Source organism: Plecotus auritus (genome assembly GCF_963455305.1).
Source record: "Plecotus auritus genome assembly, chromosome: 6".
Taxonomy (NCBI): Eukaryota; Metazoa; Chordata; class Mammalia; order Chiroptera; family Vespertilionidae; genus Plecotus; species Plecotus auritus.
Genome location: NC_137773.1, coordinates 169961302 through 169989265, shown reverse-complemented (window position 1 = coordinate 169989265; position 27964 = coordinate 169961302). Strand labels below are relative to the sequence as shown.

At 49.2% G+C, this 27964-nt stretch overlaps 1 protein-coding gene across 4 annotated transcripts in view; it reads right to left on the bottom strand.

Annotated features, from left to right (window-relative positions):
- The window catches only part of ANO10 (anoctamin 10), a 123147-nt gene that overhangs the window by 7603 nt on the left and 87580 nt on the right, over positions 1 to 27964 (bottom strand). For all 4 annotated transcript variants that reach the window (XM_080675231.1, XM_080675233.1, XM_080675234.1 and 1 more), the window contains one exon: positions 25170 to 25286. In XM_080675231.1, the coding sequence (XP_080531357.1) occupies positions 25170 to 25286 (117 nt within the window). The remainder of the gene's footprint in view (positions 1 to 25169; positions 25287 to 27964) is intronic.

Sequence of the window (27964 nt, the reverse complement as noted above, 5' to 3'; positions counted from 1 at the left end):
CCTCCACCAGCGCTACTCGTCACCTCTGTCCTTTTACACCCATCACTGGGTGCTGGCATTTTCTAGAAGCGACGGCACCCTACATGCGGTCCTTTCCATCTATCCAAAATACACGTGAGACCACTGAGCAACCGATGTGGCAGGCCCTTCCCGGGCAGCCCCAGGTTTCAGCAGGGGATGGACACACGCCATCGACGGTGCCCCACAGGCTGTGAGACTCCGTGGGTGTGTCCAGAGCGCCAGCCCCGGGCTCCACACGTGTTCCTCTGTGCCCGCTTCCTGGGAATCTTGCTACTTTCCTCCCAGCTTGCCCATGTCCTGCATTTCTAATTGTCCTTGTACATCGCAACATTTTCCTCCTGCTTTGTTGACATAACTTTTCGTGTCTATTATATTTCATTATCACACTGTAATGTGATCACAGTGGCCAATAGCTAGATCACATTACATGCCAGGCACTGTTCTAAATGACACATACATCCACTCCTTTGCTCATATTCACCCTGTGAGAGACATGCCATTATCATTTTAAAGGCTAGAGATGTGAGGCACAGAGAGGCTGAGAAACCTGCCCGAGGTCACACAGCTCATAGAAGGTTTGAGCCCTTGCCTGAGGTGCATCCAGGTGCTGTCCTGGGTTTGTACTGTCATCACAGCACCCAGCTATCCACGGGCCACCTGTGCTGCGAGATTCCGGTTCACACTCAGCGGGACCACACTGCCATCCCACCGGGGTTTGCCGGGACTTTTTGGATTCCTGGTGAGGCTTCAATTTTGTCCTGTCCCACCCAGCTCAGATTTTTGTGTTTCTCCTACATCTCTAAGTCAAGGGAGTCTGGGTCTAGAACACATCACACTAACCCCTAACCTGACATGAAAGCACAAATTTCAGCAAGATTTTAAAACTCCAGAAAGTTTAGGAGTTAATTTTAGAAAAGAAATCATGTTCGCCCTAGCCCAGTGGTTGGCAAACTCATTAGTCAACAGAGCCAAATATCAACAGTAACAATGATTGAAATTTCTTTAGAGAGCCAAATTTTTTAAACTTAAAACTATATAGGTAGGTACACTGTTATTTACTTAATTAGGGTACGCCTAAGCTGGCCTTTGCTAAAAACGTCCTCAATCTGATTGAGGTACGTTCACTGAGGTCGACACTTTCCAAAGAGCCGTATGTGGCTTGCGAGCCGTGGTTTGCCGACCACAGCCCTAGCTGGTTTGGCTCAGTGGATAGAGCGTGGGCCTGTGGACTGAAAGGTCCCAGGTTCGATTCCAGTCAAGGGCACATGCCTGGGTTGTGGGTTCGATCCCCAGTTAGGGGGCGTGCAGAAGGCAGCCAATCAATGTTTCTCTGTCATCATTGATGTTTCTCTCTCTCCCTCTCCCTTCCTCTCAGAAATCAATGAAAATACATTATTAAAAAAGAAATCATTTTCCCCTTAAAGAAAGGCTTCTAAAGGGCGCAAAAACAAGAAAGTGTGGGAAATACAGTGGGAAGTTAGTTGGCAAATCACAGATGGGAGAACTGCTGAAACCCAGAGAAGAGGCCAGCGATGGGGGACGGCTGTGGAACGTCTCCAGCGAGGAAAACGCGAAGAGCGGGAAGCCTAACGCTGAGGATGACGTGCAATGGACTAAACAGGTAAAGGGGAGAGCAAATATTAATACATTTTTCAGGAACGAGAAATGTTCCAGAAGGATGTCTCCTTCATTAGACGTGAGAAAACTGGCAACAGAGGTTACTTAACGGCAGCTGAATTGAGTGGATGCATTTTTGGAAACATCCAGATGTGAATGTGGAGAACAGGAACCGTGGGCTCCGGGTGCCCTGGGACATCCCCAAACGGGGCAGCAGGGCAGGGCCCGAGGCCAGGCCTGGGGGAAAGGTGCTCGCACTTGGTCTTCTCAGGGGCCCAGGTCCGTGTGGCCCCCACCATGGAGGATCAGGTCAGAATGCAGACAGAATCTGCAAAACGGAATTGCAATTGGAAATAAAGAGAATCAGTGTCCCCAAGATCAAAAGCAAGCTATGACTAATTATAAGGAAGCCAAACAATGTAAATATGTAAGAACGATGACTGACAATTTCGGAAGGGCTATCGGTCGTGCTCCTCATGACCACATAACTAAGAGGGTGACAAAGGCCAGGGGGGGGAGACACAGACGGGATGTCCCCCAAGGGCAGGACAAAAAGACGGATGAAGGTCACACCAATTCTGTGTAAGAAAGGGGAAAGCATTTCCTATAGACACGCAAATAATCATGTGAAAATAGCACGTGATCACTGGTCCCAAATCAGAGGGAAAATGACCACGTGCCTTTCCCTTTTGAAGGCGCCTTTCACTGGAGTGACCAGCTCTCTGGGGGAGAGGTCACCTTGCAGTGAACGCAGGGGAGCGCCTCCATCCAGGCTCGGCTACAATGTGGCTGTTGATCAGAAGAGAGGGAGGTGGGCAGTCTGATGGGTCACCACCAGCCGTGAACTGGCACATCCAGTGATGTTATCAGGACATGGATCCGGGCGCTCAGACCACCCAGACGACCAGCAGCCTCCGGGCTGCAGGAGGCACCTCCTGGACAGGACTTTCTCAGCATCGCTCGCTTGGGAGTGGCCACTCTTGATCTGCCTGTTGGCAAAGGCCCAGGAGGAAGGGTGTGCCGGGCCCTCAGGACATCACTCCCTTCCTTTCTGGAAGCCCAGGAAGCGGGGGTGGGGGGGCCAGCGCTCTTCTCTCGCAGCACATGGGCCGAGGTCAGGGCCAGCAAGGTCCCGTGGGAGATGAGCCCAGAGAGGTTGGTGACCAGCCAAGGCCGAGAAGGACCATCTGGTCAGCCTTCATCTCCAATCTGCGTGTTTGGTGGCAGGCACCAGAGCAAGCACAGCCTGCCCCAGCAGGGGTCCCCTGAGTCCTGTGGTCCGCCAGTGCTGGGCTGGCAACCCCAAAGAGAGGCTCACCCACACCCAGGGGACACGTCTTCCCCTTTTTCTTGCAATCCAAAACCGGACATGAACTTTTCTTGGAGGAAAAGTGCACAGCCTCGTCCGTGAGGAAGAAATGCCTTTTTTGCAGACACGTGAACTGTAGGTCTTGGAGAGCAAGGAAATCCAAGACCCTGGTGTGCTCGGAACACGGAGGCTGGATGAAGAAATGCGAGCATTCGTGGCTGACACTCGAGTGCAGTCTAGCCGAACCCCAGCAGGTTTCTCCCGAGGGGTCTGCGCTTAGGGGAGACCCGGCCTGTGGCATAGGTGTCAGGATCAGATGAGCTGAGACCGGGTTTTCCAAACGGCAATGATCAGTCTCACTGAAGTTCATTGTGGGGTCCATCATGGGGTAGCCTCCTAGACTGGGACGCACATGTTCCTCTCGGCCTTGACGAGTCGAGATCCCAGGACGCCAAGGAGGGCAGTGGTGTCAGGGTGAGGCCCAGAGGTGGCGTGTGCAAACGAATGCGCTTATCCCTGATTCTGACCATATTCCAAAGCATCTTAGGGGTTCTTTCCAAAATAATGGAAATACCCCAACAGCTAATTTATTATTCTACATGTAGCATCACAGGTGCACACTGTGCCCACCTGTGGGAAATAGAAAAGTTCTGATTTTTCTTAGGCCCCAAATGCACGGGGAAACTTAGACTTTGGTTCTTCAGATGAGGCCAGTATTAAAAAAAAAATAAATAGTGAATTCAGGAAGAGGATAAAGCTAGGACTAGAGTGCTGTGGTTCTAGCCGTGGAACACATCGGCGGAGCCAAATGGAAGGCACTTTACAAGGCTCCCAGCCTCGCAGTGGAGAGGAAGCCTGCCCGGGGCCCTCCTCACCCCTGCTCTGCTGGATCTAGTCCCTGCTCCCAAGCCTCTACGCGTGGAAAGCAGCAAGGGCTTCCTCCTCTGCTCCCATCACACACTTCAGCACCTGGAAAGTTCTAGAAAGATGGTGCCTAGCCCCTGTGACCGGTGTTCTCTGTAGGGCGACCTTCGGGAAAGAGGTCGCAGTGGCCCTTTAAGGGTAAGCTGTTGGCCAGCGCAGTCCCGTGCCAGCCATGCAGTTTCCAACCAAAGGCACGGTTTCTGAGTGTCCGAACCCTGCCTTCTTGTTTCACTACCAGAAACAGGAGCTGATCCTTGGAATCGGTGTTGGATGAAACATGCCTTCAAATATTTAGTTCTTCCTCTACCATGACTTCTGTTTCCTTGTGTGAAGCCAGGAGAACGGAGAGCAGGAGAGCCGAGCTGCGTGCTAACAGGGAGTCCCCTGGTGAAAGCCGTGAAATAGATGAGTTTTGCCTGTTGTCCTGAACGGCCTGCAAGTCGTTTCGTGACGAGGAGACAGGATACACTGTTTTAGGAGCACGTGGCCAGGGGTTGGTGACGTCATTCTGCGTCACCAAGCGAAGCCCATAGTTGACACAGTTAATTTAAGTGGCTCTGGATGGGGAAGCAAACCAACATTTCCATGAGTTGTTCTGGACAAGTCCCACAAACAAGCTTGCACCAAATGAATAACCATACCAGGAGGGGGTGTGTGCCTACTGTGCCCTCTGAACCAGGCATTCCAGAGAATTCCATGGCAAAGCCCGTGGATAAATGCTCTTACTTCTGTAGGCTTAGTTAACAGGGCATGGAGACCACTGGAAGGGAAGGTTCCATTCTTATTTTCAGGAAGGAACTGGCATCAGTACAAGACTTCCTCAGTGTGTTAGGGACGCAGGTCACTCCCGCAGCCCAGTGTTCCGGGGGAGGAGGCGAGGCTGTCCACAGGCGGAAAGCACACTCAACAGAAAGGGAACAGAGCAAAGCGGCGAGTGAGAGCCGAGAGGCCGCCACACAGGCAGAGGACAGCTATTTCCAAGCAGAGCCCTCATCAGGGGCGAATGCCACCACCAAACATGACAGCATGGAGAAGGGACCTCTGCCAACGGTTCTGGCAACAAGTCTCCGTTCTTGTCCCCCAGGGGGTGTTCTTCCCCCTTGGGAAAGTACATTCCCCACTGTGCCCACCTGGCCGATCAACAACTGGCTGACGATGCTACCTGCTGTGAAGGGTGTTCTTCCCCCTCGGGGAAAGTACAGTCCCCACTGAGCCCACCTGGCCGATCAACAACTGGCTGACGATGCTACCTGCTGTGCAGGGCTTGCAGCAGGCCCAGGAGGGGGCGGTAGACAAGGGCCTCTGGCCGCCAGGCTGACACACCTGGATGAGACCCTGAACTCACCTCTACGGCTCCCTGCCTCAGGGCCTGCGCAGGGAGCTCTGGGGAAATCCCAGCTTCTCCTGAGAGCTGGTCCTGAGGCAGAAGCTGGGCCCCACCCCAGACCTGCTCAAAGCGAATCTGCACTGAGAAGACCCAGGGGCAGGCACCTGGGAGGTGGAGACACCACCCTGGGTGCCCAGAATCGGCTGGAACCCTCCCTTATTGACACTTTATACCAAGAACAGCCATGAATACCTCCCACTCCTGCCAGGCACCAGCGGTCCTCCGAGCCCCTCAAAGTAGGGCTTGGGTCCGACAGCAAGAGGTGCAGGGCTGAGGGGCTGGTAAGTGCTAGGCAGGAGCTAGTGGGGAAACAAGGCGGCAGTGAGTGATTCTACTCGGGACCAGGGGGCTGGGGTTAGGGGGCTGGGGGCCAGGGGGTTGGGAGTCAGGGGGCTGGGGGTCAGGAAATGCTGAGGAAGGAAGGAAGCACTGACTGAGTGAATGGAGGATGGTGTCTGCAGAGCCGTCACTGTCACCATCACCGAAAGGGGCTTTCTGAGCAGTGACAGTGTGACGCCAAGGAATGAAGGTGGTGGAAAAATCCAGGGAGAGGGATTGGGGGGAGAGGTGGCCATGGCTGAGCCCCCGGAGGCCTGGGGCCGCGCCCCTCTGTTCTGAACTGTGCTCTCTGCAGAGGCCTCTGGTTACATAAGCTTCTTGGCAGTCTCCCTTCCAGCTCCTTTGAACTTGCAGCCAAGGAGACAGGCCTGCTTTTCTCACATGTACTTCATTTGGTCAGATTTCTTTTGCCTCTCCTTTTTTCGTGATTGATTTTTCAAAACCAATTAAATGTGAAACCTTCAGTTTATTTTGATTAAATGTTAACTTCCCCCTTTTTACATTTTTTATTAAAATATATTTTTAAATGTTTTTATAGATTACTTTAGAGAGAGAGGAAGGGAGAGGGATAGAGATAGAAACATGGATGTGAGAGGAACATCCATCAGCTGCCTCCTGCATGCCCCCTACTGGGGTCAAGCCCACCACCCAGGCATGTGCCCTGACCAGTAATCAAACTGTGACCTCCTGGATCATAGGTCGATGCTCAACCACTAAGCCAAGCCTGGTAGGCTAACTTCTCCTTTTGACCTCCATCACTGAAGTCTTCATCCAGCGCAGCCCACCACCTTTCCCTCTTTTCTTTGCGTCTTCATTTCATGCTTCTCCCATGGGGGGTGCACTTTTCTGACTCTCAGAGCTCACTGCAAACACTAAGCTATCAGAACAAGATGCATTCCCTTGGGTTGCCGCTCAATGCCTTCCCACCACCCGGCTCAGTGCCTTCCTCTGCTTCCTCCTTCCTGGAGGTGTAGGAGCCCACCGTTCACTCGAGAAGTCACCAATGCCAGGTACTTTCTCAGGCCCCCCGATAGCTGGGCATGAGCTAATAACTAAATCCTGGCCAGTGGGGCTGGAGGGAAATCTGCTGGGAGCTTTGGGCAAGGATTTTCTCCCTAATACAGAGACTCTGAAGAGAAGCCACCTTCCTCCCCTCCACCTATGACCACCATGAAAAGCCAACAAGCTGGAAATGTCTGGGTGGGGAAATAGAAACTGCCCACCTAGTCTCTTCATGATGGCACTGGGCGGGTCCCCAAACCTGGGCAGGCCTGTTTAGGGACTGCTTGTCACACCGCCCTTCAAGTGCACTTTAATAACTTTTATTCTTTATATGGGAACAACCCAGAAACATCACAGGCTCTGAAAGTTCCTGGATCTCGTCCTTCTTTGGTTCTCCTGTAAGTTCCTGGGCACCTTCTCAACTAAATGTGCCAGATCTGCTGTTTACAGTGCTCAGTCTGCAGGTTCTGTCTGGGCATATGTTTTTCTCCCGTGAATGATAACTTAAGGGTCTCCTGATGACACTGGCCGATTTTCTGACAAGTTCATTCTCCTCGTGTACCGCGGTACTTTCTACTGGCTGTTATACAACAACATCCGAAGCCTCCCTTAGACCCCAAAGCATGCTCTCTGACGTCCATGCAGCTATTGGCTCCCCTTTCCTTTTGGTTATAAAGTCTCCACCTCCAACACGAAACAACACCAGGTGTCCCTCCTGTGCTCCGACCTCAGCAGAGAAGCAACCTGAGTTACCTCCTGTGAGCGGAGCCCCCTGTGGCCGGCTCAGCCCTTGCTCCCTCCTCCCTTGCCAGCTCTCTCCCGCTCACCTGCCTTTTCCAGTGTAAGGCCATCACGCCTGTGCTCTCCACCCCGACCAACCCCGAGTTATTCTGTCTCTGCACAAGCCTGGGGACCGAGCTAGTGGAGCAAGAACACTCGGGGGAGGCAAAGGTGTGGGCACTCCCAGGGTTTTATCACTTGTTTCTATCACACTTCATTTTCATGAGCCAGGGGAGGTTCAGCGTGACTGGGAGGGCTGGTAAGTGTTGGCAGATTTGCTCTCACATCTTAGAAACAGGTGCCAACGCGACACCATCCTTCCTGCCTGGCGGCGAGGGCACCGTAGTCCCGTGGGCAGGAGCAGGCTTCCTGTGACCTGGGAATTTTTCTGCTCATCCAGCTTCCCCCCGGCGAGTCCAGATTTACCCTCGATGGGAAGCCTTCCTGTTATAATCACAGCACCAGTAGCTATGAATTTTCCTTTCCCCTGTGTCGCATTCTTCCCCTCTCACCTCCTGACCGAGGCCTTCCCAGGACGTTTGTTCTCCTGGCTTCCTTCCATCCTGCGCAGGGATGTTTAATCCCCTCCAAAGCGTCAGAGCTGGACCTTCTTGGCTAGCAAGAACACCAGCTAGAATTTAGGGAAAACAATGACCAAAAAAACCCCACCCTGGCGCTCGCGTGTGTTTTCACGTTTGATGGAATCGCTGTCCGTGCTGGCGCCGCAAACCAGGAGGCGATGCCAGCGCACGGGACGGTGCTGCCGGGTGAGAGAAGGCGCCTGGGGAAGGTCCCTTCTCTCTCCTTCTCGGTGTTGCCCACCTTACAGGTGCAGCAACTGACTGCAGCTCGAGTTCTCTGTCAAACTTTTGACTGTTTCCATTTTATAGAAATTTCTCAACCTTTTTTTTTTTTTTTTTTAGTTAGTGGATGGTACACTTTCTTGTTCTCCAACATCTTAAATGGATTTATGCTTTTCTTGTATTTTCCATTGTTTTATAATATGTGATTTGGAAGAGGCAGGAGTAAATGGAGCATGTGAGCTAGGAAGTCCTGGTCGATGGGATACGTGTTAGGGACGTGTGGACACGCTTTCCCATGGAGTCGCGCCCAGAGATGGCAGGCCGAAGTGGCCAGTGGCCACGCCAGCGGGTGCTGCTGCCTGAGGGAACGGGCTGGCTGGGGGCTGGACAAGCCGGAGCCCCTGCACTCTCCGCCCATCCGGTCTGTGAAACCTGACGTCTGTAAGAGAGCAGCTCCGGCTCAGGCTCCGTGTGGGGAGCCAGCATGGCCGGGTGGGGAGCAGGGACGCTGTCACCCACAAGGCAAGCCTGCAGATTTTGCAAAGAACTTTTCTTTCCCTTTATCATCTTTCCCGATGGTCTCGAGTCGGCCTCTGTCTGTTTTTTAGAACCGAAGTACATGCGTATGTATTTCAATGTCTAGTCCAGTATTTACCAGTATGAGGTTTTTAAAAATAATATTGAGAGATTCTGTTTCATCCTAAAAGTATCTACAATCTTGGTCCCGCACACTTTTATTTTATTTGTTTGTTTGTTTGTTTGTTTATTTATTTATTTATTTATTTATTTTTAGTTTCCATAGTATTTTCCCCCCAAGTAAATGCTGCAGCATTTACAGAGGAACTGCCAGGGCAAAATACCAGGCACCAGCACCGGAAAACACCCACTTCCCAGCATCTGTAGTCATTCATGGTCCAAAGGAGGACAGAGTTCCATTTCCCAAAACAAATAAAAACTCTAAGACTTCAGGTTCCCATCGAGGCTAAAGTCCTGCCATTAAATCACTCTGCATGAAGACACAGTACACTTTTTAAAAGGAGGGAAAAGGCCAACACAAAAATACGGCGCAAATACAATTCACGACTCTCTTTTGTTAATGAGTTCTGCTTCTGCTCGACTCCTCGTTAATTCTGTCTGGCTGTTTACACACATTTTTAATTTGTTCAATCATTTCACAGATCAGCAGTTTCACGGTCCAATTTGTTTCAGGCAAAATGGACTGTTGCAAAACACCCCAGACTGTTCTCAGGTTGGAAAAATGAATGAACTGAACTCGCGATGATTCTACACGATGGTTCTTTTGTTCTAACTACAGAACGGCGTCCTTCCCATGCATGTGAAAATGGTCCGGATTATGAAACAGATGTGATAAATAAGGTGAGTACCAGCATCTCCCTCTGATTCTTAGCCTTCCCCTCGCAGGCTCAGACGCGTCCAAGGGCCATCACAGTCAGATGCAGGTTTGGGTGCACTTACACTCCGTGAGCGCCAGGCCTGGGCACTGCTATTTCATCTTTCTCTGCACAGTGGCTCCGAGAAAGTGGCACCCTAACCTCTGTTTTACTGAGGAGGAAGAGGGCTCTGAGAGGGAGGGCCCTGTGCCCATGAAAGCAGGTGCTGGGGGCAACAGCCTTTTTGGGGACACAGCCTCGAACACCCCCTGCTGTCCTCATTGATGGTGGTGAGATAACTGTCATTTCAAGTGGGAAGCCAATGCCCTACCACAAACCATCACCAAGACTCGGTCGCCATCTCCTGAGGGTTTAGTTCTGCTCCAGGCAACTCCAAGGCAAACTGCCTCCTTCCACACCCACCCAGGATTCCACACGCCTCCCCTGTCCACGCCCAGTGGGTCTGCGGAGCCTCTGGTTCATCCTGCTCAGTGTTGCCATCTGCTGTTGGCCAAGTTCTTCCTCCCCTCACTGCCCAGCCTGCACACTGGACCTTGCAAACAGTGAGTGCTCAGCATAGGTGGAACCCTGAGCCATGGTTCTCAAAGTGTGCACAGAGGCACCCTGCAGCACTGCAGAGAAGTCGTGGGGGTCACAAGAGGTTTTACGTGCTCCAGAGAAACACAGCAACACTCAGCAGCTGTCAGATGTCAGACAAGAGCCCATGACAGTTAGCCTTCCTCCACACCTGTGCCTGACTCCTCCCTCTCCGTCAAGACCGAGGGAGATGAGCCTCGGCTGCTCTTGACTTGGGGAGAAGAGAGGCCATCTGGGCACACGGGCTGGGCTGGGGCTGTGAGGGCACCACCGCGAGCTGCTCGAGCAGCAGCAGGGCGGGCTGCTCCAGCTGTGGGGAGAGGGAGAAGCAGGTGTGGCCATCGCCGCACAGGGCTGGAACGGGGTGGTTGGAGCTGCTGGACAGGGGTGCCCCGTGCCCTGAGATGTGAAGAAGCATGTTCCTGTACTGCACACCTCCCCATCCTTTTCTGAACCCGGGGTAAACCCACAGCAATGTTTAGATGAGCCGCACTCTGTTTCATGTCGGACCTGCCAGCTCACCTATAAACGTAACTACAGATGATCACCCTGTTCCGCATTCCCAACAACTGACTTATCACAGACTCTTTCCACTTAATCAACTGACTGAACGCCCCCAGCCCCCAAATGATTCCCATGCCCTGGGACCCATGCCTCGGACAGTCCCCTCTGCCTGAGCGTGAGTGGAAGCTGGGACTTGCTGCTCATCAATAGACTGTGGTAACGTGATGGGATGTCACTCCCATGTGGGGTACATTATATGACGTAGGGCAAGGGATTCTGCTATTGCTCTATTTTCATCAGCGACTTTGCCAAAGGTGATTACCACTTCTTTGGGCCTGAGGGGAAGAACAATTTCCCTCTAATTTACTTCAAGTGGCACAGTAGTTACGGTGAAATAATTATGTTAATCATTCTTGAAAGTGTGCTGTGGAAAGGAGGGGAAAAGAAACCACCCCAGTGACGCGGGCCCATCAGCGTGAAAGCAGGCTACGACAGGCCGTCACTGCGATAAACACGAACCCCTTCCCGGTGCAGAAACGCAGCTCTCCGGGGAGCAGGGAGAATCCGCCTGCCATGGCAACCGCTCAGGGCCACCTTCCGACACCACTACCCGGGCCTGCAGCCGGGCACAGGGTAACGCAGAGCTGCTGCTCCCGGGAGCTGCGTGGGCCACGTCCCGAGCAGGCTGCACGGTCCAGCCGAGTCCGGGCCTTCGCTCTCAAAAACACACTGGAAACACCGTGAGCACATAATGTGCACATGTGTGCACACACCCAGCTCATTTACATACCAGGGCCACATTTTCAGAGGCAGCCTTTGCAATGCTCTGAGCCCAGACTGAATCTTTGAGGCCAAACAAGAGCCACCACCACCACCTGTCTATCACTAATTTTCCACCACAGTCACACTGCTATGCCGGTAAGTTATTAGCACCAAGAGAATTATCTCTAGCACACGTATGACTGGCAGGAACACCAGTCATTAGTGACAGGGAAGGGATGACATGACGGATCATGGGACAGCCAACTCCGGATGGCCCAGATCTGCAGAAGGCTCGCTAGAGACAGGTGTGCCGGAAGTCTCCCCCAAGGCAAACCACTTCCTTACACCCCTGGTTACCCACAGAGCTGTGTTGTTAAAAAGTTCAAATTAATAGCACTACAGCAAAGAGATGATGTGACACCGACTTCCATTCACGACATCCCCGACTCCCTCCTGGCCATGGGAACAGGCATGGTTACGGGGGGGGGGGGGGGGCAGCCGATCACGTGACTGCCCTGTGAGCCCCTCGGGGAGGAGCCAGAGGCCCGCCTCCCCTGCAGTGTGCACCCAGTCTCCCTGAGAAGGGCTGCCCTGGAGAACCAGGCACCTGACGGATCGCCTGGTCCGGGACCTCAGTTCAGGGATGAGGACAAAGCAGAGGGTCTGAGACCTGCCTGAGCTGCCATGGCTGCTCCGAGCCAGAGTTCAGGCTGGAACTCAGGCCTGTTGGTTAAGGGCCCTTGGGCAATCAGTGTTTTGATTCGCTATTACACTTCAGCGTAGCGACGTGGGAAACTGGGGAGGCGTAGATACAGTCCGACTCCAATGTCAATTCAGACCTGGCTACCCTAAGGATCAGAGGGAGGCCCAGCCCAGGGTGGTGCCAAACATGATACCACCTTTCTGTCCAGTGATTTTCCTGTAGGGGAGACTGGCCTCCGTTTTAGGTACAGCCCTTCGAAAGCAGATCGCCCTGATGTTGACAGCGGTCTTACAGCGGGCGGCGCACGAAGGCAGGTGGAGGGAGACTGAATCCCTTGGAAGCTCGGGAGGGGGTGAGAGGAGCGGGGCTCAGTTTTGAAAAGACATCCTATTTTCCTTCGGCTCTTCGTTCTTGAATCAAATCCTGGAGAGGAACTGAAGGGCCGCGCAGAGCAGGCTGCCGGAGCTTCCTCAGCTCCCACTTGGGCCGCCTCTCTCTCTGGAGCGCTGCCAGCGTCACAGCGCTCACCACAGTGGAAAATTTATACTCTGGCTGCAAACAAGCAGATGGTCTCAAGTCTAATGGAGGACCATTTAAAGACGCCTCGCTCTGTATTTTTAGGCTCAGACACAACTGCATTTTGGAGTTACTGTTTCTCAGAAGAAATGAGTTTCAAGGGGATTAGCTGTGTGCCAACCAGCCATTTCTTCCTGCCACTGCCATTGTGTTAAGATGTCATGAACTCACAAGAAATTAGTTTTTTTTCTCTCTCTACAGGGAAACTGTTTGACCTGAGCATCCTGTGTCTGTCGACAGAAAGAGAGACTGTATGTATGCATTTTTAACCAATAAGTCCAAATAACACGGGTGTCTGGACTGTCACACAGACATCTGATGGCTTAACTAAGATTCCTAAAGCTATGGACGGGAAACCAACCAGGTCCCACCACCAAACATAAACGAATTTCAAACCCACTCTGCCTCCCATAAGGATTCTAACTCTAACCACTTAACGCCTCTAACCAAGTCCACGTGGTTTGACAGGGAATCTGGGGAGGCGGAGGGGTGCTGGGTAACTCAGAGCTTGACAACGGTGGCCAATGCCGAAGCTGTTGGTTTTAAGAGAATGTGGAAAGGGAGGCGGCTGGATACAACGGCCAAGACTCCTGGTGGTTTTCTGTCCCAGGCACGGCCCCTGGCAATGGCTGAGAACAGCCAATACGGCCGGCACTGGACCAGCTGCCGGAACAGCGTCCCACTGCCTGTCCCAGGCCCACTGGAGCTCATCTCTACAGCGAGCGCTGCCCAAGCCCTATGCCCTCTCGTAGTCAGAGCATCATTCTTTTTATCAGACGAAGGAAACCATACAAATGGCAAACAGTTGTCTTTACTCCCTGCCTTGTTTGAACAATGAAAATTAGGTGCACTATGATCTCAAACAAAATCTTTGCTACGGCAGAGCCACAAAAAACCCTGTGCTTGGAAATAAAACAATCCTGATAGGATGCGGAGGCAACTTCCGGTAGAGCTCTCAGATGCTCAGCTTTCTGTTTCCTGTTCCTTTCCCCTCTCCTCTGCCTAAGTCCACAGGAGAGGCCACGGAAGAAGACAGGAGGTTTTCTCTCCCTAGAATGCATGTACATTGGGTTCTGGTTCAATGTGGGGCGGGCTCCCTGCTTGCCACCTAGTGTGGCAACAGTTGAAAGTGAATTCGTGTATAACCATCAGCGGAGGCAGACCAGTCCCTTGAGAGAACAGAGTTCAGCTGGCTGTAGGGCTGCATCCCTCGCAGCAGCCCCTGAGTTACATCTAGTTTCACCTCCTGGCTGTTACCAGGAAGATGGCTGGCAGGTCTCCAGGCCCTTGCAGGGACCGGCCGGCCGTCCTGGGAGGGATTCGCCAAGCATGCCTGGCCAGAATGGCCCACTGGCAGCTGGATGGGAGGGCTCTGAAGCCCCCAACAGCATGCCCTCACCCCCCCCCCCCAAGAGAGGGCAGCCTCGTGAGGGAAGGCATCTCCACAGAGAGCGGCCCAAGCAGGGGTGCTGGCTGAGTGCGCTGACTGCCAGGCGTGTGGCCGTCCCAGGAAAGGGCTGGAGGCCGTGTGCTTCGAAGACTGGAAGACAGATGCAGCAGGATTAAAAAACGAGATGCATGAGCATCTGCAAAGATAAACAGAGGGAAAAGCAAGATAATTTGCTTAAAGGAAATGAAGAAAGAAAAAGAGGATGCAAAGAGTAACACAGGCACAAAGAACGGAGGGCAGTCAGATACCATCAAATCCAAAGAACAGCCACTCTGTGTGTTAACCTTTTCCTTTCTTGAGAAACAGAAAAAAAGAAGAGCTGAAGATGGGGAGTAGAGAGAGGGCGCAAACGAAGGGAAAAGGGTGACTTCCATACACACTAAGATTCTGTAGAAGAGATGCTCAGTTCTAGCATGTTGAACTCAGCATCAGTCTTTTTTAAAATATATTTTTATTGATTTCAGAGAGGAAGGGAGAGGGAGAGAGAGATAGAAACATCAGTGATGAGAGAGAATAACTGATCGGCTGCCTCCTGCACACCCCACACTGGGGACTGAGCCTGCAACCTGGGCATGTGCCCTGACCAGGAATCGAACCCTGACCTCCCGGTTCACGGGTTGATGCTCAACCACTGAGCCACACTGGCCAGACACATAGCATTATTCCTATTAGAAAATCATGCTCTAATTTATTCAAATCCACTACTCAGTGAATTCTGTCCCCAAAAGAGCAAAGACTTATCCTTTCAAGCATGAGCCCACGGAGAACCATCCACAAGAGCCTCATTGTAACTTCTGAAGGAAGGCCACTGCACAGCCACCTGACCCTGCTCTTCATTTCCAGAAATTCATTTGAAATCCAAATTAGTTTCGGTTGATTAGCATTTCAAGATGACTTGGTTTTGGTTAAAATATAGCTGGACAGCAACTACTTTAAAGGAGGGATGTGAGAGTGCTCATGGCCAGAAAGCAGGTCAAGTATCAGAGTAGGCAGTTACTTCTCTTCTGCAAGATCTCGAAGGATAGAGCATGAAAACCAGCCACTTCCCAGGATGGAATATAATTTTATCTCCTAATGGTTAAGATGTTCTTCGTTGCACTCCGTTTTTATACCCATCTGCTCTTGTACGAAATGATGGGAAAGCTACTGACTCAGAGAGGCCAGCCTGGGCCTGACTCGACTTGCTCACCCTGTGCAGTGTTCCCGTCATTGTGCCCACTTTACAGAGCAAGAAACTGAGGCCAGAGAGGTTTGGTAACTTGCCCAGAGTTACTAAGAAACGGTGAAGCTGGGATTCCTGAGACATACACCTGATTCCAAAAGCTATTCTCTTAACCCCCAAGGCATGCAAACCCCCCTTCCTGCTCTGGGCACATTACATATCCTCAGAGAACCAAAATGCTTCATCTAAGGCCAATGTTTTGGTACAGACTGTGAAGAAAAATGACAATTCCTTCGTGAGTTTCTCCAATTGTAATTGTTTAATCACACGTCGTTTTCACAGAAATGATTTGTGCACAGCTATCCTGAACTAAATGTAAATAACCCAGATTGATGTTTTTGGAAATGGTTTTCTACAACATACATTAAAAATAAGTGAACCCATTAGTCCAAGGAGTCAAAAAAGGCAATCTGGATTTGTTCTGTCTCCAATCAAAACAGTATCTAGCACATGTGCAAGGAGAGGGGGTGGAGCTGTGTCTCCCAGACATTTGGCAGATCATCTTCCCCATGCCTGTGACTCAAACCAGACGCGCAAATTAAAAACATGCCGATCTTTTTTTTTCAAGACAACTCCAACCAAACAGCCTGCAGATCTGCCCACACAAACACTGCTTGAAGCTACTTGAACAGAGAAGTGAAGACAATCTTGAGATGCGTTTCTTTTCCAAATAACAAGTAAGGGATTTTTTTCCAAATTGTGTTTTTTTAGGGGGTGGGGACCAAGAATTTCAAGTTAGAGCCCTGATAACATAGTTTCCTGGCAGATAGTGACCACCTTATAGACTCTAAATGGACAGCCACCCGTAAAAAATAAATAAAAACTCAAAAATTCATGAGGGAAAAATTCGTTTCCTCCCAGCCACACTTTAGGATAGGAGACTATGACATGAAACAGACTTTTGAAAGGAAAAAGGAAAGAGAAGATGATATTTTTGAACTGAATTTCGGGACCCAAGGGCGTACAGCAGGTCTAGTATTCTGCTCTTTGGCCCCCACCGCTTGCTTTCTTCACCTGTTCACATCACGTTATCCCACAGATAAACGGCATCAGCAAGGGCGTCACAGGAAGCATGAGATGTACAAAATCCAAGACGAACTCATTTCCTAGTTCTCCTGGGCACTGCAGGAGCAGAAGAATCCAGACCCGTTCTCTGAACCCAACTCACCCACCCCGCTGGGAGGTGAGTCCATGTAGTTGATGCAAAGGATCGCAAGACAAGTTGTTCAAACATCCACTTCAGGCGCCCAACAATCAGCACATTAAGTTGTTTGTGCTGTCAGTTAAAACCCTTTCAGGGTGACTCCATTTCAAAGGGATTTGAAAGAGAAGGTAAACTCTTTCAGAACCTACTGTGTGCCACTCCACAAGGAGGCAGGGACTCTGGGACCATCTCTGCAGCAGACAACCACGGAGAATGACCCTTTCCTTCATCTGTTAAATCAGGGCTTGGCACAGGGCAAAGCCATTTTCCAACTCTAACATTTGACAAATAGATAATGCAGGGAATTTCTGATAATTTACATTTTGGCTTTGATCATAGATTTAATCAATTAATACACCGAGTGGTCAGATTATTATGATCTCTGAACACATAATAATCTGGCCACTCAGTGTATATCCTATATAATAAAAGGCTAATATGCAAATTGTCCCCTCAACCAGGAGTTCAACTAGCAGGTAGGCCAGCCAACCACTTATGTCACTTCCCCCTGGCCAGGCTGGCTGGACCCCACCCATGCACGAATTCATGCACCAAGCCTCTAATATATATATATATATATATATATATATATATATATATATATATATATATATTTACATACATACACACACACACACACACACACACACACACACACTGAGTGGCCAGATTATTATGCATTCAGAGATCATAATAATCTGGCCACTCAGTGTATTTGTTGCTAAATTTTAATATCTGTATTTTAATTTTGCCTTATATATAAATTCAGTATGATTCACTATTTGTGTTCTTAGAGCCATTATTAATGCAAAGTGATCATTTTTCTTTATTTAAAAAACTTCTTAAATCCAAACATTTCTTGTCTTCTGCATTCTAGTCTTATGAGACAGAGGCAAATCACTAAATGTCCTGTTCTTAGGGCTGTACTTGAAAGTCTAAATTTCTTAGCCTATCGATCAGTATATTTTCATCCCAATCTCTTAGGTTTACATTCATTGCATGACATAATATCCAATCATGTCAGAGGTTCTGTGGCATTGGAAATCAATGGAAAATAATACTGCTTATTACATTAAATAAAAGATTTTCTGTTTTAGCAATATACTAGTAATTAAAAACAAAAGTTAAAAATAAAGTGGTTTCCTGGCATGGTAAGCGCTCAATAATGATTTCCTGAATCCCAAATTAACACTCAGAAGATAATTTCAAAGTCAAAGGGCTAGAATTTAGTAATAGAAAAGGGCAAAAAAGAATGGGGCTTACACCTAGTAATGTTCACTTAATTACTGAGTCATTCATTCAACAAATATAAATTCCATGTCTGGAGCAAGCCTGTCCCTAGGAAGCTTCTAGTCTGGTGGTCACAGACAAATATCTTTGACCCTGATGAAATCAGCAATATAGTCTTAATATCCTAGAACATCTGGTAAAAACAACAGGCATTTACCTGGGAAAGGAAGACCTACTCTCACACCTGTTGGCCCTCAAGACAATGGAATTATTCATCTGGAACAGAATCTGAGATTGGGAATCTTAGAACTTTTGACATCTTACCAAAATATATCTTTTCCTTTTCAATAGATAGTTTTAAGCATCCTGAAATCTCTAGAATTTATTACAGAGCGGGTGTTTTCTTTATAAACACAGACACATTTTAATGACATCTGTGAATTGGTCTGAAGCTCAGGTGTCTCCTCTCCATCACAGCCTGCCTGGGCCCGTCTGTGGGGAGTGGATCTGGGCTGCCAGCCCTCTGCCAACACTGCTCCTGACCCACATTCATAGGGAGACCAGGAAGATGCTAAATGTTATCCTGTTTCACGGCCCATTCAGTAATTTCTGTAAGTAAAAACAAGTCTGATTTGGCCGTGTTTCTTACATCGGGGAGAATAATTAAGATACACACATTTTCAATTTTTCTTAGAAAACCAGGGGAGTAAGATAAGAAGTGATTTATATAGAAATTCACTAGTGAAGACAGAGTGGTTGGAGGCTTTCTAGAGCTCTACTGAAGCAGCTCATTTTAACATCTGGATGCCCCCGTGTACTTGGAAGACTTTTATCTCCGGTGAGAACAGAGAATGCTGGGAAAAGTCTACCTATCAACATTAAGGACAGGATTGTTCCAGAGTCTGAATTTGTGCGAAATAAACTATTTCAGAATTCTATCTGGCTTGGCTTGGGGTTGTTTTATAGTCTTTTGGGAGCCGCCTTTGTTACCAATGTCAAACACAGTTGATCTTTTTAAAAATAAAACAGGGTTTGAGCTTTTATGGGATCCTTACAAAGTGCTCACATACATCCTCCTCCCCAGGGATCCCAGAAAGGCATGTGACCTAACTGTTCCCATTTTTGCCAGAGTACCTATTTTAAGATTTCTCTTTTTTTGTCCAAGGACATCATTTGTCATTTGCTTAATATATTAGCTTCTCAACTAGGTATGCGTCAACAAATTCAGTTTAAGTGGAGATTTATTCAGAGTCTACGGGGCATCAGGGCCTGTGCTGGGTGAGGGGACACAGGGGTAAGCCATCACCTGGCCAGGGGCAGTGAGGTGAATGCACAGAGATGGGCAGCAAGTCCTTGGTCACACAACAAAGGGGAGGCTCCCCCTGGAGGTGGGTGGGTCTGTGAAGCTGAGGGCAGAGTCCCGAGGTAGCAGGGGTGCTGGGGAACCCATGAGCAGTGCGACCCTGCTGGGCCCAACCGGAAGAGGAAGAAGTGACAGGAGAGGGGGCTGCAGAGGCACCGGGAGCCAGTCTGTGTTACAGCATGAATCACCTTTGAAGAAAGCTAGCATTTGTGCATGGCGATAAATCATACCCCAAGACCTGTTCTGAGGAGCCCTGGCTCATGCAGAAGGCTTGGAACGGTGCCTGGCTCACGTGCCCACCCATGCCAGCTGTTACTACCCTCTGTTATTTTTACTGCACAGCTGTGCTCAGGTCAGGAGAACAGGTGGGGCTTCCACAGAGGTGGAATTGTGACTCGTCATCTAATCTGGTGTTAGGGTACCATTTTATCCCGGAATTCCTTTCTGGTTTGCCCAATGATGCAAGGCGCCCAAGTGTGAGATGGTCCTCCCCCTCCATCACCATCACCATCACCATCACCATCACCGTCCTCATCTCCCCTCCTGCCCACCCCCCTGCTTCCCACTGTGTCCTAGTCACCCTGTTTCCCTTCAGCCTTACCCACCTTACATGTGGGCATCGTTTTCCTTGGGTTCATTTCAGTGTTGGGGAAACGATGACACAGAAAGGTCAAGTCGCTCACCCTGAAGCTGCACAGGATGGTGAGACCAACCACCTGACATAGGAAGAGGTGACAGACCAGCTCAGAGGGCCACCTGAACTCCCAAAACACCAAACTTGGTTTACCTTTCCCTCGAGGTCCTAGGAGACGGACCACCTCCTCCACAAGGACTGAGGCTCCGCACCGCCTGCCCCAGGTTTCTCAGAAGCCAGGTCTTTCCCTGGATCAGGCATTTCATCCTAAGGACACGCTGACAGACCATACATGTTCAGCCGTCAAATACTTCACACCCTCATTCTATGTGTGAAACTTCCAACTTCCCACTAAAAATGCTGATTTGTCTACATAACTCAGAGCACAAATGCAGGGAGAGAAAGGTTCAGAGGCTCTGGGAACTGCTGGAGTTGGTTTAAATGCACTGAACCTAGAGAACAAAGGCATTACCTAATGCAGGCTGGCACGTGGCCTGCCCTGTCCAGGGTCCCACATCTGATCTGAGGTCACTGAGGCTATAATTAGCATGTGGTGTCCTCCGAAAGCCCTTATCTTGTTCTTTCAACTGATTTCCTAGGCTGTTATCGTCCTCAAAGGCTCCATTTGGACCCAGCTCTGCTTCTGTGGGTGCAGCTCCCTCCCAGGAGGGCTGGCTGCCCAGAGGCCAGTTCTGTGGTGACTGAACCCAGGATGTGGGTCCTGGTGCTCCAGGCCACCCCATCCCGGGACTCCTTTCTATTTTTAATTGGATCTTAAAATTACTGAGCTTTAGATTCCACATATAAGGCCTGGGTGGGGCGGGAACCAGGTGGAGGGGGCAATGGAGGAAAAAGAGGGGGGACATTTGTAATCTCTCAACAATAAAGATTACAATTTTTTTTTAAATTACTGAGCGTTGAATAAATCAATTTGAAAAGAAATAAAAGGGCATCCCCAGGATGATATTTACTGTCTAGGAGTCTTTGTAAAGGTCTCACCAGCTGAAACCCGATCATTTGAAAATGCCCTTTGCAAAGCAAACAGTTTTATTTCGCCCAGTCTGCCTCTCTCCTTAAGTACATCTACTTTGACTATATATTCAGAAACGCCGCACTTTCCTATCTGACAATGAAAGACAACTGCTTTCAGTACCTCTCTTCTTTCACCCCTGCACTCACCACACCCCACAACCCCGAGCTGAGGCATAACTGGGACCCACAGAGCGCTTCTACAGGGGGGCTCCCGGTCCTGCCCTAGAACCACACAAGTGCTGGGTGTAGACAGGTAAGCCAGAGCCTTCCCACACACCATGGAGTCCGGCCTTCAGTTAATGAAACAAAAACCGAGCTGCAAAGCGGCTCCCAGCCTGGTTCACAGGGGCTGAACTTGGCCCAGGACTCACTTGTTCTCGGCACTCACCTGACCACGCCTGGGGTCTATCTTTGCTGGGGGCTGGGGGTTGGGGTGGGGACATGGAACAAAAGGAAGAGTTTTACAAATGTAGGTGCCTGCCCCACCTCAGATCTAGGGAATCAGGAACTTCAGAGTGTGGGGCCTAGGCACGCGTATTTTTCTAAAGTTCTACATTCAGGTTGCACAGCCCAATTTAAGAATTCTGATGACTTAAATTTCTCAATTGCATTTTGTCCATAAAATGGAAAGTGAGTTGAAAAGTAGCAATTCAAATATAAATTAAATACAACATAATAACTAATCATACGTAATAATTTCTATTGACATGCTGGCTGTCAATTTCTGGCCACTTAATAGTGAGTCTGGAGATAGGCTAGGCATTAATGAGATTTATTCTTAAGCAAGCTTTACAACAACTCCGTTTTCAATCGGGGGCCCACCAACTGACCAGAGGACAGGGCGGACGCTCTCCCTGCCTCGGATACCTGGGAAAAGCCCAGTGGTCGAGGCTCTGCCTGTTTACAAAACAGACAGTTAAATGTCAGATTAAAGAAAAATAAGAAAAATTCTATATCCTAGAAATGCCAGTAGTTCAGCAAGTAAACCGAAGACACGCCAGTTCATGTGAGTTTCTGAAAAGCACAAAGCAGGTGACCTTTCACACCTGGACCGTCTGGCCTTTTGGGGACCTCTGGGCACTGGCAAGATGATGACAATCTTTGTGCCGACTGACAGCAGCGTGAACTTGGGCCCCCGCAGCAGTGCAGAGCATGCACAGCGTGAACGTGGGCCAGCACAAAGGGGCGGGGGGGAGGGGAGGCAGCTGGGACAGAGCTCAGTCCAGCTTCTACCCTGGACCTTGTATTCTCAGGTTGTCACTTTAACAAGGAAGCAGCGGAGGGGGGACACTTCTCCCTGGTTTGCAGACAAGGTCCTGGAAACCCTGACTCCTGCCCACTTGATGGAGCGGAGACATGAGCCGCACACGCTGTAATTTAAAGTCACCTCTACTGCACGCTGGGAACGTCCTGTCTGAAGGCGTTTGATAAACGCACTGAGTCAAAACCTTTTACACATCTCTGGGCCTCCAGGGCCCTCACAGCAAAATCAGCACCAGAACCATGTGTTTGTCAGAGGGTGATGTTCATCAGGGACTCACATCTATGTCCACAGGAGGAAAAGGCCCCGAGAGACTTACAACCTTTTAGATATTTTTCTTCTTTTTAAATAACAGGAGATAGGATTTTGGTTAGATGGGTGTAAATAAATTGTGCCTCGGAATTAGGGCTTTGCTGCATGGTCAGGCAGGGCGTGTCTGAAGAGGTGGGACTCTAGGAGCTGAGAGACTAGAGAGATCATTAGCCAGATTCTTAATAAACACTAATATCTGTGCGCCCCCTGAAAACAAACAAAAGAGCTCTATAGCAGGACTTCTGGGTAAATGTGGTTAGTACCATGAGACAAGTTAATAATATCCAACATCAATAAAGACCCTCTGCTTTCAGACAAACACATGAGCACATGAACTCCTGGGGAGAGGAGAGCTTTACTAACACAGAGCCGGACTGGCCTTGACCTGGGCAAAGGTGTGCGCGTGCTGACCACAAGATGCCTGCCCGCCTGTGACATCTCACTGGGAATGCAGTCAATGGACAATGACAATGCTTACAGTTTTAAAGTATTTTGCTTATGTACCCCCTAAATCTTTTGGATGCTACTTGCCTTTCTGCACAATTTTAAGTTGACATCTAGCATTTTCATCAATAATGAAATATTTGCAAAAAATGTAATTTCTAGCATACTGCACATAATGACACTTATAAATAAAATTTTAGATTACTCTTTTAAAGATGCCCAAGTCTAATAAGTACTATACTAATGTGATATCCACCATCACACATTTAAAAATACACAAATATGTTAATTAATAGTAACAATTTTATGTCTCGCCTTTTTTCCTCTTTGAAGTCACGTTCCTTCCACTACTCCCAAAGAAATGTATCTTACCAAAATATATTTGCTTGCTTGAAATTATATGCTCATAAATGAAAATTTAGAAGTTTAAAAAAAATGTCCTGTACTGTATTTAAAATTTTCTTCTGCACTGACTGGTCATTACAATTATTACTGATGCATAAATGATTAAAATTATCCTATATAATAAAAGGCTAATATGCAAATTGACCAAACAGCAGAACGACTGGTCGCTATGATGTGCACTGACCACCAGGGGGCAGACACTCAACTCAGGAGCTGCCCCCTGGTGGTCAGTGCGCTTCCACAGGGGGAGCGCCACTCAGTCAGAAGCCGGGCTCACGGCTGGTGAGTGCAGCAGCAGTAGCGGGAGCCTCTCCCGCCTCCACTGTAGGTGGGCAGTAAGGAGCAAGGGGTCCTGGACTGCGAGAGCCCTGGGCGGGGATCGGGCCTAAGCCGGCAGGCAGATATCCCCCAAGGGGTCCCGGACTGTGAGAGGGCACAGGACAGGCTGAGGGACCACCTCCCCACCAGTGCCTCTAGTATAAATATAATATACATTTTAATAAACAATTATTAGACATAGGTTTCTGGATAAAGTTTAAAAATGCATCTCTTAAGGAGATGATTTGGTTTGGTGGGTGGGAGGTTGGGGTGCTGCGCCACCTCGGTTTTGAAAGGCTCTCTGTCACCTGGGAGATTTTCACCCTGGGGACAAGGCACATGATAGGGTTCAAGATGGTTCCTTCTGCAAAGTGGGTGGAAGACAACTGTGCAAGGAGAGACGGATGGACAGCGGGAGGAGCCAGGGCTCATGGGCATCCTGGGGCAATGCTGTCTCAGGAAGGAGGACACGTGTAAGTTGAGGGTCTGAGCATCGAGGCCCTGCAGCTGTCTGTGCCCACAGGCTCCTGGCGAAGACGAAGGAGTGAAGGCGTGTCACTGTGTGGCGGGGCTGTGCTCTGCCCACCCCTCCCGTTCACCTACTCCTCTGCCCCTCGCCCACGCAGTCTCAGCCTGTCCTTTAAACGAGAGCGGAACAAATGCTTTAAATTCTGAGTGGCGTGCCAAGTTAGCAGCCTGCAGGCCTGTCCTTGTCTTGGTCTCGCTCACTCAGCCTCACGGAGGTTTCCTGAGGAATTTACAAGCAAGTTCCACCTGCCTCCTATAGCATCTTGGTTTGCCCACCTGATTCATGGCCTCAAGCTTTATGTCTAAAATACATATAATGGGAAAATACATTTCACTCTAAAGATTTCATCTGACGTTTAATTTTTTTTTCTTAAAAAAACAAAAGCATATGAATGTTTGTAAAAAAAAAAGAAGGAGGATAGAGAAGGAAGTATGTGAATGGCATTAGGGAAGTGAAGGAATTATTCAAACCCTCGCCGTCAGGGAGAACTGGTAAGTTCCAGCATGGTATGTGTACTCTCTCTCCTCTCTCTCTCTCTCTCTCTCTCTCTCTTTCTCTCTCTCTCTCTCTCTCATTTCTTTGGTCTCTAGTAGAATGTGGAAATCATGGGGAAGAGGTTTCCACTTTTTGGCATTTTTGCTGTTTCTGCCCACACTTTCTGGTTCTCCCTCACTCCGCAAGATACTCAGGATTCTATTTACTCACTTCGTCCTACTTCCTGTTCCTGTAGGAGGCAGACCTAGAAACTGTGAGGAGCGCCCCAGGGTGATTCTAGGAAACCTCTGCTGTTTGCTGAATGCCAGCCCTATTCTTTATTTAACATTGCTTGAGTATTTCTGTTTTTGCTTCGTTTGTTTAGGTCATTAACCTCCTGTGGCTCACATTACTAGGTTGTGGGTTTTGCGATGCCCTCCTAAACGGGAGTCTTCTGTGTTTATTAAACTGGTCGGTCAGGTGAGGCCGGAGGACATGCTGAGAGCCAGCGCTCTGAATTGCGTCTCCAGGCCTTTGCCAGAGAAACACGTTTATTTTCAGGACAGCTGCCCTTACCTGCTGCTTCAGTGCCTCCAAAGACTCAAATTCCAATCTGGCCAGTTTCAGCTGGATGTGCTGTGGTTTATCGTGGATGGCAAAGGCAAGGATAAACTTCAAAGCCAGGAGAGCGTGCTGAAAACAAGAAAGAGTACACGTTGATGTGCCACATTCGACCGCATGGGCAAGGAAACGGGTTAGTAGCTAAGCAGCCTGCAATCCTGCTCATTAATCTTGGGCCGTTTCTAATTACTGGCCTGCAATGCATCAAAGATCAACCAGGCCCATGAGTTACAGTTAGTCCACCCACTGTGGCCCCGTCAATCATTACTGACTGCTTTGCTCTATTCTTTTAAAATCAGTTATTCCCTTAAATTGATACCATAGGCTGCCTTCACCATTTTATAGGAGAAAACAAAGATTGCTCTGGGCAGTCTTCCACACAACGTTTTTCTCTTTCTGGGTCTTAATGGCCAATGCACCTTAGCATACGACATTCGCAGTCACTTTGTTCTTTACCCAGCAACATCCTCCTTGTGCTGTGCCTCAGGCCGAGTTACAGGAGATGTGCATGTGTCTGAAACAGCAGGTGCCCCGAATCCTCTGCATCCTCAATAGAGTCTTGTGTAGTTTCTTTCATGAAATAATAACCAATAAATGCTGACGACGTGACGGATAGTGATACACTAGATTACACTGCTGACTCCAAATACTGCCAGGCAGGTACACAGAAATGCAGAGAGCATCCTTTATAATGTGCAGAGTATATCCTATATAATATAAGCCTAATATGCAAATCAACCGAACTGCGGAAGGTCCGGCGGGACAACCGGTCGCTATGACGCGCACTGACCACCAATGGGCAGACGCTCAACACAGGAGCTGTCCCCTGGTGGTCAGCGCGCTCCCACAGGGGGAGCACTGCTCAGCCAGGAGCCGGGCTCACAGCTGGCGAGCGCAGCGGTGGTGGCAGGAGCCTCTCCCGCCTCTGTGGCAGTGCTAAGGAGCAGTGAGCCAAGAGGTAAGGAGCAGTGAGCAGGTGGGTGGTAAGGAGCGAGGGGTCCTGGACTGCGAGAGGGCACAGGCTGGGCTGAGGGACCCTCCCCCACCCCCCCAACCCCCGTGCACGAATTTCGTGCACGGGGCCTCTAGTCCATTATAACACGGGAAACTTACAGCGTGGCTAATGTGATTTCTCTTCAACCTCAACATCATAAAGAGGTTCTCTACAACAACAACGGGAAATTTATAATTCTGCTTCTTGCTCTCCGGGACAGAAATAAGCCACCAGGACTGCTTCCAATGGTAAGCCTGTTAAATGCACTACCTCAACTCCCACATGGGTCTCCAATTCTAACAGCATTTTGTGACCCAGGACCAACACCCACAGAAATCTGAACGATCAGAAAATAAAGTTGCCTCTTTCATGATAGCATGAGTTATTAAATATGAAAGCCTGTGAAATAATTTTAAAGTAAGAAATAAAAGACATTAAGAAATATCAGTGAAGGAGAAGAGACAGCCTCTAAGAAATGTTGCACTGAATTACTGACAACAACAACAAAAAGACAGCTGAAAATTAAATAAGTTTTTTTTTACTGTCACATTTTCAAAAGAAGGATGAAGGATAAATAACATGTGGATATCTCCTGGGAGACGCATGAAGTGATGAAGGAAGTCAGCATCATACCAAAACAAACAATAATTCAATCCAAAGACGTGAAAATTGGCAGAACCAAAAGGCAGGCCAGGCATTGCCGGGCACCAACAAGAGATGCGGAGGACCAGGGATGGGCAGGCTTCACAGAAATGGGACTGCCACGACCAGAGAAGATACTCGAGGACACTGATTGGGTGTCCATCGAGGGAAAACAAGTGGATAATACAGCCCGGATCAGGTGCAGCATATGTTCTGGTTCTGAACTAAGTGAATTGAATTAACAGGAACTTGAATATAATCTACAAAGAACAAATGAATAATTCAGAAAAAGCTACACTGTGCCATTATTTCATTCCACTAGAACAGTGGTCGGCAAACTCCTTAGTCAACAGAGCCAAATATCCACAGTACAACGATTGGAATTTCTTTTGAGAGCCACATTTTTTAAACTTAAACTTCTTCTAATGCCACTTCTTCAAAATAGACTCGCCCAGGCCGTGGTATTTTGTGGAAGGGCCACACTCAAGGGGCCAAAGAGCCGCATGTGGCTCGCGAGCCGCAGTTTGTCGACCACGGCACTAGAATACTGTGATATAATTTCACTTAACCTCTGCAGTGGAAATAAACAAAAGACATCTTCCATATTTTTGAGAAACTGCGTGTCCTAAAGTTGTCAAAGCCCCATCACGACCCAGGCGCTGGCCTCTTTCCTCTCTCCTAACAAATCTGACCCCTTTTCTCTCCCTCGGACGCTCGGTGGGAATCAGTGAGAAGAAAGACCCTGTGTGGTCTTCCCTCGGCCGTAAGGTGCTTGTAACATGTGTCAGCTCGTCCCAGCGGGTTTCTTTGGATGGTGGTGCTATGGGTGATCTCTTTATCTTTGGTATTTAGTGGACATGTGTGACTTTTCATGGGAAAAACACTTACGTGAAAAAGAAGACAGGGATCCCCCACTTCACCAATGAGTGACACCTGTCCGGCTCCTAACCCGCGCACCTGGTCACAACTGTCCATATGCCCAGTGCAGACCCAAACCAGACAACTGGTGACTCAGAGTCCGGCAACCGTTTTTTATTCACTCGTTCTGCAAATGCATGGAGAGTGTGTGTAAAGGGCCACGTTGCTCAGTGGCCTTCTTCCACCACATCCTTAC